General features: G+C 40.0%; 1 protein-coding gene across 1 annotated transcript; it reads left to right on the top strand.

Annotated features, from left to right (window-relative positions):
* The first annotated feature begins 9,871 nt into the window (after positions 1–9,871).
* LOC5575187 (probable cytochrome P450 313a2) lies at positions 9,872–11,519 on the top strand. Its single transcript, XM_021854280.1, has 3 exons — positions 9,872–10,182; positions 10,242–10,662; positions 10,864–11,519. The coding sequence occupies exons 1-3, from the start codon at positions 10,174–10,176 to the stop codon at positions 11,022–11,024; spliced, it is 591 nt and encodes a 196-aa protein (XP_021709972.1). The 5' UTR covers positions 9,872–10,173; the 3' UTR covers positions 11,025–11,519.
* The last annotated feature ends 9,474 nt before the right edge of the window (positions 11,520–20,993 follow it).

The following is a 20,993-nucleotide window of genomic DNA, read 5'->3' as shown; positions in this document are numbered from 1 at the left end:
CCTTTGAGGCTATCAATGCACAACGTGGTTGACCACGATCAATTATTCGGAAATAGCCAACACAAGCGAATGCAAACTCACTTGCGTCTACAAATATGTGCAGTTGCAATGATCTGAAGCTGTCCTGATCATATCCGGGAAAATAACAACGTGGAATACGTATTTCACTCAGATTGGAAAGCTGCTTGATCCATCGTTCCCAGTTCTCGAAAATGTTCGCTGGAATCGTATCATCCCAACCCACTTGAGCCCTCCACAGGTCTTGTATGATCATCTTACCGTGCACCAGTAAATGCGCTATCAACCCGAGCGGGTCAAAAACGCTCATCACGAACCTCAGGACGCTTCTCTTCGTTGCAGTGAACTTTGATGGTCCTGCCTGTTCCTGATTGTCCGGTAACTTGACGGAGTACATGAAGAAATCTTTCTCCGGTACCCAGGCCATGCCAAGAACACGCTCCACTTGAGTTGCTTTGTCAGCGTTGAACTCCTTCTTCGTTTCTGTTGCGCTTTCTCCGATTATCTGCAGCACCTTCAGCGTGTTTGAACGCCAGTTACGTAGCTCAAAGCCTGCATTCTGCTGAATCTTCCGTACATCAGACGCCAATATTGCCAATTCTTCTTCCGTATCTCGACTGTCCAAATAGTCATCAACATAGTGATTTTCTATTACTGCTGCTGTTGCTTCTGGTAGTTCTTCTTGCCACTCCATCGCGTTCGTATTTTTTACGAAATTTGCCGAACAAGGCGAACATGTGGATCCAAAGATGGCCACGTCCATCACAAATATATCCGGCTTTTTAGACGGGTCGTTCCTGTAGAGAAAACGTTGTACCTGACGATCTTCTTTCCTAATCTTCAGCTGATGGTACATTTCACGGATGTCTCCTGCGATCGCCACCTGCCGCTGTCGAAAGCGACACAATACTGCTGGCAACGATGTAAGAAGGTCCGGGCCCTTTAACAGCATGTCATTGAGCGAAACTCCGTTCGCCTTGGCAGCCGCGTCCCAGATGATGCGCACTTTTCCAGGTTTGCGCGGATTTGTTACGACGCCAAGAGGGAGGTACCAGGTTCGATGTGGATCACTTTCTTCGAGCTCCTGCGACGTTATCCTATGAGCATAGCCTTTGGCCTGGTACTCGGCAATTTGTTTGTCCAAACTCTCGCGCAATGTGGCGTGTTTGCTTAGCTTCCGTTCAAGACAAATCAAACGATGTTCCGCCATACCGTAGCTTGATGGTAGTTCCACCAAATCGTACCGCCACAACAGTCCTGTCTCATAGTGGCCGTCACTCCGCTTCACAGTCGTTTGTTGCAAAATTTCTTTCGCTCGTCGATCTTCTTCGGATTCCAGTTCACGTGTTGCAGAAACGCCAAGATTTTCCGTCGCAAAGTAACTTTTGACAAGCTCGTGCATGTTACTATCCTCCACGCTCTTGTTGATGTGCAATACTGCCGAGGAACTCACATTTCCTGTTGAGCTATCGATGCTTCCGAAAACAGCCCATCCCAGTCTTGTTTTGGCTGCTACCAGCCCATTCAGTCGGCCTTCACGAACCTTGAGAGGTACCGCGAGTTTCAAATTGTCCAGTCCAATCAGGATTCTCGGAACGGCTTCTTTGTAGCTCTTCACAGGTAGACCAGCTAAATACGGGTATCGCTTGGACAATTCATCATAGTCCACCGTCTGTATAGGAAGATCTAAACTGCTCACGGTACTCACAGCCGTCAACGGGAAAATTCGGTTGCTTTCTTCCCCAGAGATCATCAGATTGACCAACCGAGAATTCGATTCGTGTCGAGAAACATTCGCTGTCCATGTCAGCGACAGTGACTGAGATTCTCCTTCAAGATTCAATAGTGCAGCAATTTCGGCGTCAATCAGTGTCGACGAAGACCCTTCGTCAAGAAAGGCAAAGGTAGATACTCTTCCCTGCTTGCCGTACAAAATCACTGGGATTATACGGAAAATCGTAGCTTTCTGGATTCGGTCGTGCAGATTAACGATGACATCGGATTTTGACGGTGCCCCGGAGTTATCAGAAGAAGTTGATTTGGTAGTAGTCGGTGGGCTGGGATGCAGTGACGGATGATGCCTCTTGTCACAGTTCCCGATTCCACAGGTCCGTGTGGACTTGCAAGACCACCGTCCGTGAGGCACCAGACAGATCGCACACAGTTGGTGTGTCTCTACCGCTTTCAGACGCTCGCCGAGTGGCAAGGACTTGAATTTGTTGCAGTCCTTGATTCTGTGCTTTACGCTTTGGCAAATATAGCACGGCCTGTCTTTGTTTTCAACCTTCTTTCCCTGCTGCTCTAACTTCTTGGGCTCGGAAGTCACGTGAGCATTGATGAACGCCTTTTCCTTCTTTGGCCTTTCATTTCCGCCTATTCGAGGTCCTTCGAAGTCGCTGAAATGCGCTACGTCACTCGCCGCCGACGTAATGGCACTCATGTAGTCGCAGAATGTACCCAAATCCACATGTCCAGCCGCTTTTTTATACAAAGCCCAATCTAGCCGGAGGTGTGGTGGCAATTTATCCACTAACTCTTGCAGCATAGTGGGATTAGTCAAGTGGGCTTGTTGGTTGGCGGCCTTGAGATGCCCAACAAGATTTTGGACAACGAGCCCGAAATTCACCAGCATTTCGAGCCTTTCCGGCTTCGGCGTGGGAACACTTCGCACTTTATTAAGCAGCGACTGTACTAGTCGCTCTGGGCTACCGAATAACGTTTCTAGCGTATCCATAATTTTCGGCACCGATGAAGGTAGCATCAGGTTACTCCTGACTGCTTCCAGTGCTTTGCCTTTGAGGCAACGCTGCAATCGCATCAAATTTTCCGCTTGTGAGTAGCCACACATGGCAGTTGAGTTGCGAAAGCTGCTTATAAAAAGAGGCCATTCCTCGGGATTTCCTGAGAATACAGGAAGTTCCTTAGGCACCACCTGCCTGGCAGACAATTGCTGTTGGAATTGCCCCCACATTGCCTGTTGGTTTTGCAATTGCTGCAGATGCCTAACGTTTGGCCCAGGCTGTTGCTGTAGCGATGCATGTGACGACGACTGTGTAAACTGGTGGTGTTCCGGTATATCACGCACTAAGACCTCCGAAACGAGTGGGTGCGGTGGTTGCGGGGTATATGATGAGCGAAATACAGATGGAGGATTCGATCGTTTCTCTGTTTCATTATACAGACCCAATTTCTGGAATGCATGGGTGTGTGGAAACTGAGACAACTGATCGAACGACGATATCATCGTTGGTTGGACCATCGATCTCTGTTCAGCCGGACTGCTTGAATGTTCCAACGGCGACTGCAACATATGGGATGGTTGTGGTGGAGACGACGACACTATAGTTCGCTGAGCTAGTGGTTGTGGCTGTGCTGAACGCGAGCGAGACGTTTCGATATTCGTTTCTGCAGCAGCCTGCATGGGGATCAACTGTGACACCGGTGACTCACTTATTGGTGGAAGAGATACTCTCTCTCGATCAGTTGGCATTGATAGAGGTTGCTGGAAAAGAAAGGTAGGTAGAGCCGGTCGTGGTACTAATTTCGATCTTCCAGGGGCGGCCTGCAGGGACGGTACAGGGGTAATCACCGACTGTGCGTACACTGGCTCCGTTCGCAACGGCTGTACGAACGTTTGTGTACATCGCGAGCTGGGTAAAGTTTGCTGTTGAACCATGTCAACCGCTCGAATCGGAGTGGATGCAGTGATCGGGTCCTTTATACCAGCAATAGAACCTACACCTACATTAGCAACGTTGCCAACCGCCCATTCAGTCGTAGGTTTCGATGAAGAAAACTTATCTCCAGCGTTCGTTGCCTCGTTCGTCGTTGAAGATGGGATTTTTGGCACTGTTCCGGTGTATTTCGTCACCATTCCTCTTGGAGCACCCATCGCACTGGCGAGTGGAATCGGCGGGAATATTTCCTCGACATTTTCGAGAATCGAAAATCCCCCGGCAGCTTCATCTACTCTCTGAATCCATTCCCGAACTTGATCGTGTTGACTTGCTCGACTACGATGACTTCGACGACTCCTATGACTTTCTGCTCCGTTGGCCTCCGCCTCAGCCAACAGTAGAGCGTATTTTTCGTCGCGATATTTCTTTTCAAGGGCAGCTTTCTCAGCCAGGGCCTCCTCCTGTGCCTTCTTTTCTTCCTCCAACCGCATGAGTCGAAGTTGAAACAGCGTCGACCGCGAAGAGTTACTGGATCTCCCAGACACCGAAGTACCACTTATGGACACCGTGGGAATACAATCTTTACACGTCCACTTACCACCGAGACTCTCAGCCAGCCCCACACACGCACGATGACACCAACGATTGCACCGATCGCAAGCTATCATGTTTGCTGCGTGAATGGATTGTTTGCACACCTGGCAAGTGCGCTGAGGGTTCTCTGCATTGGCCTTCGCCGCTGCTCGCGTAATTGGGGGCGTCATGGATTCGTCCTTAATGTCCACAAGTCTGTCGATTCTACAGATCCAGCCTCGCGCCGAGTAGATTTCTTTAAAGGATGTAGGCACGGGTCATAACGTAGATCAAGAAATCACGGCTCTCGTAGCAGTTCATTTTATTCATGATAGAGCTTTAAAGCTAAAAGTATTATACAATTGTTATTGCTTATGGTTCTGGGTTCGAAGGTGTCAAATACTTACAAATCTGTGACTCCTAGTCAAGTACTCTTACGTCATTACAACCGTCCTGTGATATTTGTCTCTAGTCGATCTAACTGTTTTAAGTACAATTTTCTTAGTCATAAGTCAAAAAACATAGTCATAAGTTTACTCACAGTTTGTAATTGTAGAATTCAATTCAAATTGAAGAAATTTAGGTTTAATTCATTTAGTTTAAGAGTATGGAATGCATGGAAGCTAACCTAAAATGTTTGTATGAGTATAATTTAGTGTAATTTAATTTTTGTGTATTATTTTTAACATTTGACTCACGATATAATTGAAGCTCAATCGCAACACACAAATTACGTATTAGCGCAGGGAAATAATTCGAGTATAAACTCCTAAACTCATAGGCTGACGATTAAACTTGTTACCATTTCTCTCATCGGTCACACTACATGATTTTCGGAAACAATCTCATCGTGTTGTTTTCTTTTGTACTTCGGTACCTACTTCATCAGAGCAAAAAGATGACAAGCTGTCCGTCAGATTTTCAGCATCCCTGTGGGTATTTCTGCCGCAGCTTCGACGGGTGTAACGCCCCCCGGTACAATATGAGAAGAAAATATGAGAAGAAATACAGAGTTTATCAATAACTGAGCTTTTTGCCAACTGTCAAGCTATGGTACATCAATTTAAGCCAACAGAAATGCTTCTCCTCTAGTTTATAAAATTCAAGCAAAATACGACGCAAACTGTAATTCTAATTATATATGCCGATGGTAACCGCGTTTCAGCGATTATTACTCAACCATAACTCGGAAACTTTCTTAACGAAATATTATGCGTATTCTTAGTCATGTCCGATCAGAAAAAAATGTAAACTTGACTAGAATGCGAAGAAAAGTTTTAAAGTCTAACATAAACAAATTAATACCTAAGATTCGAAGTTTCAAATGTTTGATTATGTTTGTACGTAAAGTAATATATGAAGCATACTTAGAGAAATATATGATATTTTTTTCTTTAAAAAAAATGAATCAAATAATTTTACTAAGATTTTCTTGAGCTTTCCAAAAGCAGAACATCTAGAACGTTTGAACTATTTTTTTAACATAAAGAAGAGGTGTTCGGTTTTCAGCTAAAAATATGGCTTAAATTACAAATAAAATATCGCTGTTGAGGTGATAACAATATGGAAAAAAGTCAACAATTTCTCTGGATTTCAATGTATTTCACAATGGTTTTATCTTTTGTAGTTTTACGTTAGATATATTAGTGAATCTTGGAATTGCCAAGTATTAATTAAAGATGGTTTTCAAACTAAATTATCAAATTTAAAAACACAAAAAATGCTGCTCATGGTGGTGGTTATGAAATTTATCACTATCACATGAAAATTATTGGTCAACATAAGAACATATAGGTTGAAGTTTTTTTTCAGCTTTAAACTATACCATATTTCATCAAACTTCGAGGGTGGTCTTGGGCTTCTTAATAATCACGTGCTTTTATCGAAGGATCTCTCTTGAGTGTCTGTTCTCACATCCTCATCCCGTTTCACAACTTCCCACATTTCAGGGTAGTGAACGGACCAATCATCTGGTACGCACCCTAACAATGAGAACTATTCTTGCACCTCCATGAACTGCATCACTTCTCGAAAAGACAAATCATTCGGAAAAATGACATTCGAGGAAAAGGGTTAGGGAAACGACATTAAAGGAAAAGTAGCACAATCGTTTGATAAATAGTAAAGACAAAATATAGATATTATAAACAACATATTAAACGGAAAGAATCAAATACTACTCTTCACTCGATATACATTAGTTAAGGTCATAAAGAGGGGTGAGACATTTCGCATAAAGACGTTTCGCATAAGGACAATTCGCATAAGGACGTTTGACATAATGAGAATTATATGTCTTCTTCACAATGCTAACTTTTCTTGTATGGAACTACATTATGCGAAACGTCCATTATGCCAAACGTCCGTTTACGAAATATCCTTATGAGAAACGTCTTTATGCGAAATGGGTCACCCCCGTCATAAAGCAATAAAAATTTAATTGGTTTCCTGCAGGGCGTTAAGTTGCAGCTTATCTACGTGAAACAAGGTATAATCACTTCAGGGCGTTGATACAGATTTAAAAAAATGATTAATTTTTAAGGCCCAAACGTAATGACAGCGGAACGGCAACGGAAAGCGGAACCGGTTGAATTTACCATACATTTTTATACATATATTTTATACATTTTTCTAGCAATATTGTATTCGTCCTATAACCTCTCGCCGTTCCAGCAACCCACAACAATTAGCTAAAACCGTCACCAAAGAGCGGCTTCCTTTACCTCCAGCCAGCACACGGCGTCCTTTCTTTACCCATCCAGCAACCAAATGTTTCTGAGTGACCACCCCCAGGATGACCCGACTTCTCATTTCTAAATACAAGTTGCCATAATACCCTAACATACCATAGCAGACAAAAGTTCTCATTGCAATCGAAAGTGTCAATGGTCGTAGAGCGGATTTTCTCACTTCCGATATTGTGGAGGTCTAATATAAACGGCATTTTTCACCATATCCGACTAAGAGAAAAACAGTTAACTTTCCAAAAAACCTGCAATGAGATCAACCTTTTTTTTCTTCTAAATAATCGTTTCTGAGCATGGCATGTTTCAGTAGTGTCTAAGTTGAAACTGTCCACACAATTCGTAATTATCTTGTTTTTATGTTAGTAATAAAATGTTCACTCGTTATTTATTATTATCTAAACTGCATCATTTTCTGGGTTTCTACATTTACTTATTTATAAATCATTCGAATTAACGTTAAAAATAACGAAGTCGTTGACGTTGAATCAACGCTGTACGTTAACGTTATCGTTAAATTGTTTTTCAACGCAATCAACGCAAGCTTCGTTAATCGTTACAGGTTAACGTCAACGAAATAACGAAACGGCGTTAATCGTTGATTAACGTTAACAACTCTGGTCCTACAGGGCGTAAAGATGCACTTGGTCTACGCAAAATGAGGTCACATTACTCCAGGGCGCTGGTAAAGCTTGAATTTTCAATTGTTGTCCTACCGTTACGTCACCAGTCACCGTGCGGCCTCCATTCACAGTGCACATATACAGATTCCTACAGAATATTCATGAAAATTGTACAAATTATTGTTTTGTTAGCAAAATAATACAAAACCGATAAAATGAAGTAGCAAACAAAACAAACAACGTTTCTTCAAGATACAAAATTAAATCATGACGAAAACTATACGCACGGTTAATGGTGCACGGTAAATAGTGACATAGAACGGTACGAGTCGACCTTAACATGATATTTGTAAACATAATTTATGAGTATTTTTTTGTTATGCATCCCTAGTTTTAGATTTTTCCCTGAATTATGGTACAAATGTACGCTTCGTAGTGGTATTCTAGTACACTTTAAATTGTTTGGAAAAGTTATACAATTTTTTGAAGTCCAGATTTTTCTTAAATGCACGGTGCTACCATTCACGGTACAGGGCATTGAGATGTATTTGATCGATATGGGATTAAGGTTGGGATTTAGGTCAAATTACTCCAGGGCGTTGATAAAGCTTCTATTGATGTCATACAGGGTGTCAAGATGCACTTGATTTACATGGGATGAAGTCAAATTAATCCAGGGCGTTTATGCAGCTTGAAATTTTCAAATAATGTCCTACAGGGTCGTAAGATGCAGCAGATCTATATAAGACAATTTCAAATTACTCTAGGGCGTCAGTACAGATTGGAGTTTTCAATCGATGCAGGGCATTGAGGTGCACCTGATCTACGTAAGACAAGCTCAAATTAGTCAAGGGCATTTATACATCTTGGCATTTGTCCCTCAGGGCGTTAAGATGCAACTGATTTACATGGCATAAGTCCAAATTACTCCAGGGCGTTGATAATGCTTGGAACATTCAAGTAATGTGGGGCGTAAAGATGCACTTGGTCTACATAAGATGAGGTCAAGTTAATCCAAGGCGTTGTTAAAGCTTGAATTGTTAATTGATGTCATACAGGGCGTTAGGATGCTACGGATCTACATGGGACAAATTACTCCAGGGCGTTGATACTGCTTGGAGTTTTCGATTTTGATCTATGTGGAATAAGGTCAAAGTACTCTAGGGCGTTGATAAAGCCTGGAATTTTCAATTGATGTGGTGAAATTACTTTAGGGCGTTGAAAAAGCTCGTAAATTTCGATTGATTTTCTACAGGGCGGTAATATGCCCTTGTTATATATGAAATCATATGCAAATAGGTTTAAATTACTCCAGGGCGATGGTAGGTACAGGTTAGAAATTTTGATTGATATCTTGTGGGGCGTTAGATTGTTGTTGAGTTTGCACATTATTGTTTATGTTATCGGGTGAAAAATTCAAAAAAAAAAATCTGATCAAAGCTTCTTAGTCGTCGACTAAGCGCGACTAAGCAGGACGGCAGGGCTGAATTCAGCGTGCTGAATCATTTGTGTGTGATAGTTGTGACTCCGATTATGGAACTTCGTATCACCTGATATGTAACTGTCCAGTTTTTTCGCAAATGCGATTCCAATTACTTGGTAAACACTTATTAAGTGTAGCCAGTATCTTCAGGACATTTCATGTTATTCTTAACCCGCTGTGGTGATGCGCTATAGGCTCTCTTTACGCTCATGCGTTTTGCAGTGCCCTTTTTAAGAGCGCTGTTGTGGTATGGAGCTACATGCTCTCATCAGTGGTGGAAAAGTTCACATCACGAAGCAGCTCACGAGTGTATAACAACGCATAACAAACATTACAGATTCGTGAAATGGCTAAGTGTGAGTAAGGCCACGCCCGTCTGCTCGGAAGAACATGTCAAAAAAAAGTAGGAACAAACTCGGGAACGAGTAACCGAGCAAAGTGTGATTTATTATGGTTTTGACAGACAAATTAATTGTATAACCATCAAATCGATAGTAAACTACTAGTTTGTAGTCAATAACCCTTGGGAACCATAAATTTCTAAGGGGAAGCAGCTTTTTTCCTAAAAGCTCAATATGACTCTGAACAGCTCCGAACACGTTCACGAATCTCTTTGGCTTGGATTACTCGCGAGCACGACAGATGCGAGCAAACCAGCGCTCTGACGCTCGGGAGCGTTTGGTTTTGTTTTTGTTCCAGTTCAGCAGAACTGTTCGCCACTCTCCATCACTGGCTCTTATTTCGCTTATGCGATCTTCCCTCTTCAAGGGACCCCACTCCTATTTCTATTGTTCTATTGTTCTATTCTAACTTAATACTGATCTATTCAACAATTACGAGTTTGGTAAAATACAGTTTTTGTTGGTTCGTTTCAGATACTGCAGGAAAAGAAGGAAACTGCCCGCGACACCAAAACCAACGGAACCGACCTGGACTCAGAACCAGAGACGGAAGAGTTCAAAAAGCCCCAGATCTTCATCGATCAACTGTTGTCGATATCGGATATTAGCCGATCATTTACGGACGAGGAAATTTTATGCAACGTCCTTGTCATCATGATTGCGGTAAGTTTTGAAGCTGCGTATTCGTACCCATCAAGTCATTCAAAGAATTATATACGTAGGGAAACGACACCTCAGGATTGGCGGTCGCATACGGATGTCTCTTTTTGGCCATGTTCCCGCAAATTCAGGAGCGCGTCTACGCCGAAATCATGGAACACTTTCCAAGCGATGGAATGGAAATCACCGCTGATTCGTTAAGGCTTCTGGAGTACACGGAGCGATTCCTAAAGGAAACTTTGCGTCACTGTCCGGTGGCAGCGAATATTGCTCGGGAGAACATGAAAGATATCGAGCTGGACGGGGTAATGATTCCAGCTGGGACCAAGTTTACCGTTAGCTTTTGGGCGTTACATCGAAGAGCGGATATGTGGGGCCCGGAAGTGCATTCCTTCGATCCGGATCATTTCCTGCCGGAACGATGCCGGGATCGGAACCCGAATGCCTATATGCCATTTAGCACTGGAGCGAGGAATTGCATAGGTAAGGTCCCATACAACCGGAAGTTGCACAACAGTTCACAAGAAAATCTAGATACTCACCTTTTGGCGACGTTCAATACGTGAAACATCGTACATATAATATTCGTGTAATGCAAAAAGTGATTCGGTCATATATTTTGATTGTATGGGTAGGCTGTGATCTTAAAAAAATGAAAAACTTATACTGTTTTTCTATTTATAGGAGGACGATACGCAATGCTCAGCACGAAAGTGATGTTAATCCACATCCTGAAAAATTTCAAAATAACTACAAAACTGCGATTCGAGGACATGCGATATAAATTTGGTATGACGTTGAAAATGTCTACGGATCATTTGGTTCAGCTGGAAAGAAGATTTTAGGAGTATTTTAAAACTATGTTTAACAATATGTGAAATAAATCTAACTACCTCATTTCAAAAACATATGTGCCAAATTTATCCACAAGTACACCTATAGTAACATAGAAAGGCGGTTCAAAAAAACGATGAGCCTATACTTAGGGGAACGTCATTCCGACTGATGTTTTATTCGTCAACCCTATTGGAGACTCAATCTCTCTAATAGATAACTGAAAATACATCGCACACCACGCTTAACATGCTGCGAGCCACCTTACCAGATTGCAATGTGTTTCAACCCTGCAACTTAGCTTTGTCCGTTGTTTTAGTTTAGCGTCTGTTGCATGACTTTGGCATTGGAGAGCAGCATGATTAGATATTAGAAAGAGAGAAGTTGCCCCTGTTTTTTTTACAACCAGTTGTGCATCGAAACAAACGGTTATAATGACGCGATAGGTCTACCCAAGATAATATGCTGGGTTTAGGCCAATCGTTACTTTTGTCTTAATTGATTTGAAAACGATTTCACTGTGTAGCATTTTGATTCATATAATCGTAAAGGGCACGCCATTGGAAGAGGACAACCATCACCAATTTAACCAATAAAAGCCAATAAAATAATTCGAAACAAGCTATAAATGAAAATAAATTTGCAATTAAAAGTTATACAATAGCATTTAGGAATACATTGTTTTCAAAAAATCGCGATAAAAAATAAACATTTGAAAATTAGCTATGAAGAATAAAAAAATGTCCAAGGAAAACTTAACATTAACATTACAATATCAAAAAATTTACCATTTAACAGCATCAAAAGGATTTTTTTTATTATAAGTTTTAATTTTTGTTTTCCATGGCCTTTTTCGAATTTTTAAGCTCCCGGTTTAAATTTTTCATCAGAAATTTTTACATTATCGTCAAACGGGGTAACTTGCAACACTTTTTGATTTCAATTCAATATTTCTCATAGTATTTCAGCTTTCAATGAAAAGTAAAAATGTGTTGTACACTAATTACGATTAGTTAAAAACTGTGGGACACTGTTTTTTCATATATCGTATTTTGTTTACTCAGAATTATTCAAAAACATACGTTCTGCAAGTTACCCCACATATGGGGTAACATGCAACAATACGAGAAAATGCCTTTCGATTGCAGTTCTTTATTATTTCTATTGAAAATTGTTTTCAATACGATTAGAAAATGAAAAATTACCATAAATACGGTTTCATACATATATTAGGGGCCGTCCTTTAATTACGTAAGGCCATTTCGACGGTTGTCCAACCCCACCTCCCCACATAGAAGATTATTTGTTTGAAAATTAGAAATAATTTGTGAGGCATGTATCTCAACCTCCCCTTCCCCATAATCCTTTACGTAATTAATGGACAGCCCCTATCGTAACTTAAAATAAGCTCAGTCCTTCCACGCACAAAGTGTGGTAAATAACTACTTGGTCAGTTCACGATTCATTTTGGCATGGACGATTTCTCTCTATTGAAACTTTGTAATAAGAACCACTTCAATACGATGCAAATTGTAGACAGATATGAGCTCAGTAGTTTTTGGAAAACCCCCTTCCGAAGTGAATCAATTCCAAGAATATGATACAGTTCTATTACACAAAGAGGAGAGGGAATATATTTTAAAGAAATTATGTACCATACTAACATTGAAATCTTCTAGCAAAAAATCCCAGGGATCAGCATATCAATCAATGAATAATAATAATATAAACAAAAACAAACGAATTCATTTTTTTTTTTTTTTTTCAAATAAAAGGGATAAGAATATTTCCAATTATAGTACGTGTCAAGGCTGAACCATTCAGATCCTGGGTTTCTTGGTTGGGCGTTTTAGGGCTGCTGTCACCAGTTTCTTATTTCCTGCTGCAGTAACGTTAGCGTTATCTGTCTTCATACGATCCTTGTTAGATTTTCCATTTCCCGCCTTCTTTCGTTTATTTCCAGCCCGTGGATGTTCATTTTTTTTTTTGAATCAAAAAAGGATCCTCCTTGCTTGCATTGCCAGTAAATGGTCTTTTATCTTCGTTGCTGGACTGCTTTTTCGTTGATGAAGGAATATCCTCAACCTTAACGGTCTGGCCAGGTTCAACTTGGATCCTTTTCTTGCGTTTTTGGGTGACTGACTCATTTCCAAATCGAGCTTCTTTTAAAACATCGACGAAAGCAGCTGACCACGACTCGTCTGCGTTCTTACATGCCTCGCTCTCAGTCGATGGCAGCTTCTTAAGGACTTTAAAACGATTCAACGGATAAATACCTGATGCTCTAAATCCTGTCCGCAAATTGTCGCTGGCCTTGTCCATTCTATCGAGTGCTTTTTTAAGGAGTCCTGGGAATACGAATTTCGGAACCGTTCCCTTATGTTTAGTCTTGTATTCAACCAACACTTCCTTCCATTTGATCTTAGGCGGCCGAAAATATGCAACATCTAAGGACTGTTCATTTTATAAAGTGGACACTTTGTTTATGCTATAACTTTTTTATTTGTTTATAAAATCGTAATCGGTTTTCTGTGCATCGTTCAACTATTATTCTACAATGCTATGAAAATATAAGATCTTAGAAAATGCTTTTGGTTGAAGAGCTATATAGTTTTTCCAAAAACTGCTAAGATAAGCTGTTCGTCAAAGTTTAACATGATTTTTCGCAAAACAAAAATTCTAATTTTTTTGAACACATTGTATGTTTGTATCCTTTACTATTCTACTAAAGGTATAGCTTTAAAAAAATCAATTATATTCCACAATTCGCTGACATTAGGTAACTTTAGTGATTTACCCATTTATGGCCAGATTTGCTGATCCTTTCACTCCCAGCAAAAGAGAAAAATAATAAGCGTGTTCAAAACTAGTTTGGATTACTAAATAAACTATATTTGTATAAACGAGAGCTAAATCGTGGGTTTAAACCACAGTTTTTAGTATAAATTTTACTGTTTATGGTAGGTTTACTAAAAAGTCTAATACTTTTAAAATCATGTACGCTTATTAATCGATCTACAGCAAATTGTAATCGGTTTTCTCCGAATATTTCAATTGGTAATCTCAGAACAACATATTATGAAAATAATATGTGGAAAATAAAATCCATTTTATTACAGCAGTGTTGCCAATTTTGATGATTGTCGATGTACTTTGAAAGATCTTCTAAGAATAAAGCATTTGTGTTTCTATTGTGCTTTAAATGTGACGTGGGGACTAATAAGTAACTCTATGACGGCGTAAGTTATTTTTCATATTAATACTATATTAGCACTTCCCCCAGGACTTACTTTTAACCAAAAAATTCTACTCATATCAATTCCTTTTAAATTTAAAATATTTTTCTCTAAAAAATATAGGGGAAAAATGATTTTATTATATCTGTAAAATTGTTGTTTCAAAAATAACTTGATTTTTTCCATCAGACTTCTGATTGATGATGCTTTCGGAGAACAAGCCTTTTTTGAAAATAAAAAATATAAATTGTCGAATTTTCCAGCTATTTTCTAACGATCATTGATATTGATAACCTCCAAAAATCGACCAATTCAATCGTTTTTCAATATTCGTGTGAAATTTAATTATTTAAGAGAATTTTTATTTTCACAACATTGTACAATACTAGTCGAACGATGTGCAAAAAACCGATTGAAATTTCATTGATAAATTAAAAAGATACAGCATGCACAAGGTGTCCACTTTATAAAATGAACAGTCCTTAGAGGCTGGCAAATGTGTGTGCTGTTAGGAGGCAGGAACACAAACCGGATGTTGTGATTTCGACAAGCTTCGATCACTGAAATTGAGAGTGACTGGCCAAATTATCTCCGATAAGCAACTTGGGGACAGTTTCCCCAACTTTTGGGTCAACATCCTTGAAATGTTTCAGAGCAATTTTGAAAAACCATTGTTCGAACAGATAGTTATCAAACCATCCGCTGTTGGAACAGTCATAGACAGTTCCTGCAGGCCCGTACTCAGTCCACGTGTCGTAGATGAACTTGCTTTTATACACCACGAATGGAGGAAATACCTTACCCGATGCTGTCCCGGCAAACATTGCTGACGTACTGGTTTTTGTAGAGTCCATAATTCGTTCTGCATGTTTGGCTCCACGACGCACGATGACTTGAGAACGACCTGGATCATCGGTCAAATTCGTTTCATCGTAATTGATGATAGCATCCGAGGAAACATCTTTCAACGTCACTTCCAAGTTATCAAAATAGTTCCCGATTTGCTCTTTCGACACAGCTGCTCTTGACCTCTTAATATTCTCACAGCAACGAGTCTTCAGCTCCTTATGCCGATTCAGAAACGAGATGCACCAGTCGATACTGGGAAGATTGTCCTTGAATCGTGTTTCTTTTCGACCTTGCTGGTCGAGAAAGCGTTTTACTACAGTCCGCACTTCGGTTCGATCAAAAGGCATCCCCCACTCGGCAGCCAACAGGAGGCCATCAACGAGCCTCTTCTCTTCCCCAGCTGTGAGAGCCGTAGGTCTGCCTTAGGACCGTTCCTTATAAGGATTATCTTTTTTCATGTTCCGGCTGATCGTGGAATGACACAGACTGTACTTATTTGCTGCCTCACGGATGCTAATTCCTTTCTTTTTAACTTCAGTCATTGCCATTTGCAAAATGCTCCCCGAAAAGTTCGCATTGGCACGGCTCCCGGGTACTTTTTTGCTGTTTCGGGCATGTTTTTCTCACAGCTGTAAAGAAAACAAAAAATCAACGCTGTTGCATGTTACGCCACAGAGTGAACCAGAAGCTATTTTTACATAGTTTTGAACTTTGTTGAGATCTCCGGAAATTTTTTAGTATGCTTGTTTGTTCACTACTGTGTGTCCTATAAGGGTATGCGATATGGATTTTTTCCATGTCGATACGAAACGAAACGATACGCGGAATATCTTGCGCTGATAATGACGAAACGAAACGAATTTTAAAAATGTTTCGTGTAACTCGATACGAAATTAAATATCTCACGGAATTTTTCGAAACGAAACGAAATTTTTGAGTTTGTTTCGCGGAATACATGTTTAAGTTTTTTTTTCTTGTCAAAAGCTGGAAATTTGACAAAAGGCTTAAAAATCGTATTTTTAAATCCTCTACCATATGGAAACCTTAGTGTTGCTCAGCGGAATCCTTAGATGTTTTGGTAAGACTCTTGTTTGTTTGAAATCTTCTCAATAACTTTATAAGGTTTCATTTCAACATATCTGACATTCACACAATAGAATGAGTGGGTTAAATGTTACAACTAAGAAGTGGATGGAAAAGCAGTTACAAACATTTAAAACAATCTCAAAAATATTGAGTTGAGCCCAAAATTAATTAAATTTTTAGAAATGCCTTACAATTTTTTTAATCATGTGGATGTGATGTTATGCCAATATATACCAAAAATGGAATAATGATTTTCATTTATTTTTTGCTGTACTGTATGCTTTGTGGCTTGAATGAATATGATTGGGGAAGTGATCATGAAAACACTTAACTGAGAAGTAGACTCTGTTCCAGTTGGAACATAACGCCAGAAAAAAGAAGAAAAATAAGTAGAACAGATGAATCTCTGGTATATTTGCTTTAGTCTTTACTGGAGTATTGAATTAAATTACATTTTAAAGAATCCATCAACACATACCTAAGAAATCAATCAAGATCAATTTAAAAGAACTGCAAGAGTAAAGGGGCAAGTGAAAAGTAAGGAAATATTTTTCAAAAAAAAAAATCTGTATTTTTTTCTTCAATTTTTCATAAAAATCAATTTCAGCATGCTGCTTATATATGGTGGGAGTCAAGCTAAAAAAATATACACAACCTCATTTGTTTCAATTTAAAGTCTCTAGAATTGGAACAATCTCAACTATGCGAATTCCATTACCCACTTGCCCCTTGGTACCTTAACTGATTTGTGATTTTTCCTTAAAAAATCATCAAAATCGATCGAAAGATGGCGAAACTAGCGAATTTTGAAACTTTGATGTCGGTATTGAAAAGGTTAAGACCTTTGCCTTGCGGCATTTGGCTTCCAATACTTGTGATGATATATTATCAATATTAAACAATCCGAAAAAATCGCATTTTTTTTTAAATTGGGGGTCGTGAGGAAATTTTGTTAAGATATAAGAGGAGAGAGGAGTTGGTGGTGTGGTACAGCGTGAATAAACCTAGATTCATTTTTCGATATAAAATAATGAACGCATCTTCCTTGTTTGAGGTGAATATAAATCGAAGGCTTGCCTCAGAATTTCAAGAGCACAAATCTAACAAACCCGACAGCGGTTCAAGCTGAACACTTGATCGATTGGCCAACGAGTAACCAATCGATAGAGTTTTCAGCTTGAATCGACATCTGGTTCTTAAGATTTGTGCTCTTGAAGATTTCAGGTGTGGCTTTGGATCACCCAAATCAACGCGATTTTTTACGGCGACAACGACAAACAATCGCTGCGATTTCGCTGCTACATGTAGAGTCTTATGACACAACAACGAACTCGCGGCGGTTTTTCGTCGCCGTCGCGGAAAAAATCTTTTAACGACGACAGCGACAAGAAATTGTCGTGATTTCGTTGTTGTGTCGCTGAAAGCACTCTTCTATGGAACTATCTTGACTGACACGACGCTAATCGCTGCTAAATCGCGTCGCTGTGGCTTAGACGTGCTCATCAAACAGTGCATGCAGCGAAATATCAGCGAAATCGCGGTGATTGTTTGTCGCTGTCGCCGTAAAAAGTCGCTTAGATCTGGGGGAGCCTTACTCATATGGCGCGAATAATTGATGCGTGCTATTAGTTTTCTCTTCTTTTCTCCCGCTGTTCTTATAAAGAGTTAAAATTCACGTCACAGCGGGAAACCAAGAGAGAACTAATGCGCGCCTCAATAATCTGCACCATCTGAGCAAATCCAGAACATCAGGGACTCACGCTCCGCAGCTTTGTTTTTGACATTTGTGTATAAACAATTTTTGAGATATATTAACGAATTTACTCAAAAGGACACGCGATGTTCTCCGGAGGAAACGAACAACCGTGGTTTTGCTTTCTTCAGTAGCCAACCGCGGTGGGAACTTTGTTCGTATACTGACAGGGAAGGAAGGGTTTATTTCTGCAAACCTGGACCGTCTGTACTCCATATTAGAAGCGGCTCACAACAGCGTCTGTACCCCATGTCTGGGGCGGCTGATCATCGACTGAATATCAGAGAAGGACTCTAAGATAAACTGAGCACCATGGTCCTCCGAATATTTAGAGGGAATGGTCCTCCGGATATCCAGGGGGTTGGTGTCAGGCCCTGTAAGCCAGCCGTAAAATAAATCAAGCATCGAATAATCAACGAGATAATACGAACCGGGACAATCGGCGAAGACCACCGCGACGTAAAGGGACTAGCGATTGGAAGCTCGGTACGTGGAACTGTAAATTTCTCAGCTTCATCGGGAGCACACGCATACTCGCCGACGTGCTGAAGGACCGAGGTTCGGCATCGTACAGGAACCCTGAAAAGATGGTGTTCGCTTCGAATCCGGTTGGTACAAGAAGGCATGGAGTGCAGCGAGCTAGATGGGTGGATCATGTGCGTATCGATTTGGCGAGCGTGGGCAGAACCGAGGATGGAGAAATGCGGCCACGAACCGAAATTGTGAAACGTGTAATTGTTGATTCAGTGTTATCTGTCTAAATGTTAACTTAATGAATGAAAATGAAGTTACACACTAACATTCCTTCCCCAATCCTACCTGACTGCAAGGACGTTGCCGGTGCCGTTATTGACCCTATATAAATAGAGGAACTGCATTATACACACTGAAATAGATTCCGGCCAATCCCAGCCGAAGTACCAGTTTATTACTTGTGCATCTTCATTGTCTTCGGTCAATCACGAAATAGCAGCCATTGTTATGTGCAGTCAGTCTAAGTTAAGCTAAGCTAGGAACAATAGTAAAATTCCAAATTGCTGTCTTGGAGTAGAAGGCAACTCTTACATAATCATCTCATGTTGTATCGCATGAGAATTTGTGTGGCTTATTATGCATCTTCTGAAATTTCGGGAATTCCCGAGATTTCAAATAAATATATGAGATCTGGGGTTCTTAAGATCTCGGGAAAACCAGGGATTTTCGTCCCAAGAAATCCCGGGAAAAACCCTCTAATTAAAGCTCTCGTTTTGACCATCTCATGGTCAGGATTACTTGTCGCATTTCGATCTCAAATTGAGGAACCGAATTAAGTGCAGACTGTTAATCTTGGTACCCGTAACCTGGTATTTTTTCTATCGTTGGAAATTAAATTGGCTGATATGTAGGCTCTAAATAAAGTATTGCATGATTTTACTGACCTTGAGCGAATTAAGTAAATTTAGTACTATACTTGTTTGAACTTCAATTTGTGCCCTGAAGACTAAATCATATATTTTATTTACATGAAGAGACTACACTAAACTATTCAAAGATTTATGATCAGCTATTCTACTCTATAAGTGCAGGGTGAAGCTTCAGATCAATTCACGGAGTCGCATCGTCAAACAAAATTGTACACTACTGAGCCATTTTCAGGGGTGGTACACGGCGTGTATATGGGAAAGGTTTATATAGTTCGTAAAATAAATATAAAGGAGGTTTTATTTTGTAAAAACTAAACTGTTATTTTGAGGATTTAGGATTCGATTAGATATGTTGAAAGTTCGACTGTTGGACACATATTAGTACCACAGACAAACAGACGTAATACTTAGAACAAATTGCGATCAAAATTATAGTCGAGAGAACATGTACGTTTAATGCTAAAATCGGTGTGTTTGGCCGATGGGCCAATAGATGGTGGTAGTGTGTAAGCGTCAAACGCGAACAAAAACGATGCGAACGCTGCCGGTTGTGGATTGACCACCTACAATATATTTGAACCGACGTTTAAAAAGGTAGTCGATGGACAATGGTGAGAGTATGACGTCTGTTTGTCTGTGCTTGTATTGTGAAAGTATTGATCCGAGCACTATTTCTTTTCATGGTTAGAATACATCAAATGTATTATTTCTTCTTCTTCTTCTGTCTGGCATTATACCTCTGCTGAGACATAGTCTGCTTCTCAGTTTAGAGTTCGTTGGGCACTTATATAATAATTGATAGTTGTCTTATTATCCGGAGTATCGATTTTTTTTTCATTCCGGATAATCGAATCCTCCGGGTAATCGAATCACTAAGAAAAAAAATTGAATCTTCGATAAAAATATTTAAATATTTTCTTTTTTCGTTGTTTTATTTATATGATGCGGTGGCGTAGCCAGAAATTATTTCTAGGAACAGTAGGGGTCTTTACAAGGATAAAAAAAATATAGACCAGCATACACAAAAATAAACTTTTTCAAACTCTCCTTTTCTTAAATACGCTCAAAACTGCAAAACCATTTATATTGTATATTGCAATATCAAATTATATCAGATCTATGCATAAAAATTGAAAAACAAGAACATCAAAATCGAATTCCGGATAATCGTGTCTAAAATTCCGGATAATCGAATCCCGGATAATCGAGTCCCCGGATAATCGAGTCCCCGGATAATCGAGTCTCCGGATAATCGAGTCTGACCTGTACCTGAAATTCGTAGACACAAAAGTCAATTTGGACAAATTGAGATGTAAGATTTGAAAAATAATAGAATCGTTCTGGTGGGTTTCGATCCCACGACCCAATACGCTAGACTGGGCGCGTTAACCAACTACGCCACAGAACGGATAAAGATTCTGCAGCGCAATCGGCCAACCTGAAACCAAAGTTTTTCACAACATCTTTTACATCTCAATTTGTCCAAATTGACTTGACCTTCTTGTATTTTCAAAACACCGTCGGTTGGTTTAAGCCGTAATAGACATGACAACCCTAGTTGAGTTTTCTTTGCCAATCAACTGTTAGTGCATTTGTATTTTGTGTTGAGGAACCAATCAACCTTTTGATAGTGTGGTCTATGAGTGCGATCTT

Source organism: Aedes aegypti, chromosome 3, assembly GCF_002204515.2.
Source record: "Aedes aegypti strain LVP_AGWG chromosome 3, AaegL5.0 Primary Assembly, whole genome shotgun sequence".
Taxonomy (NCBI): domain Eukaryota; kingdom Metazoa; phylum Arthropoda; class Insecta; order Diptera; family Culicidae; genus Aedes; species Aedes aegypti.
This window is presented reverse-complemented; position numbering and strand designations above follow the sequence as displayed.

What these genes read in the sequence shown, in the direction of transcription:
- LOC5575187 (XM_021854280.1), top strand. An exon ending in TGGAGCGAGGAATTGCATAG is followed by an intron (nt 10,663 to 10,863) that starts GTAAGGTCCCAT and finishes TTCTATTTATAG; the next exon opens with GAGGACGATACGCAATGCTC.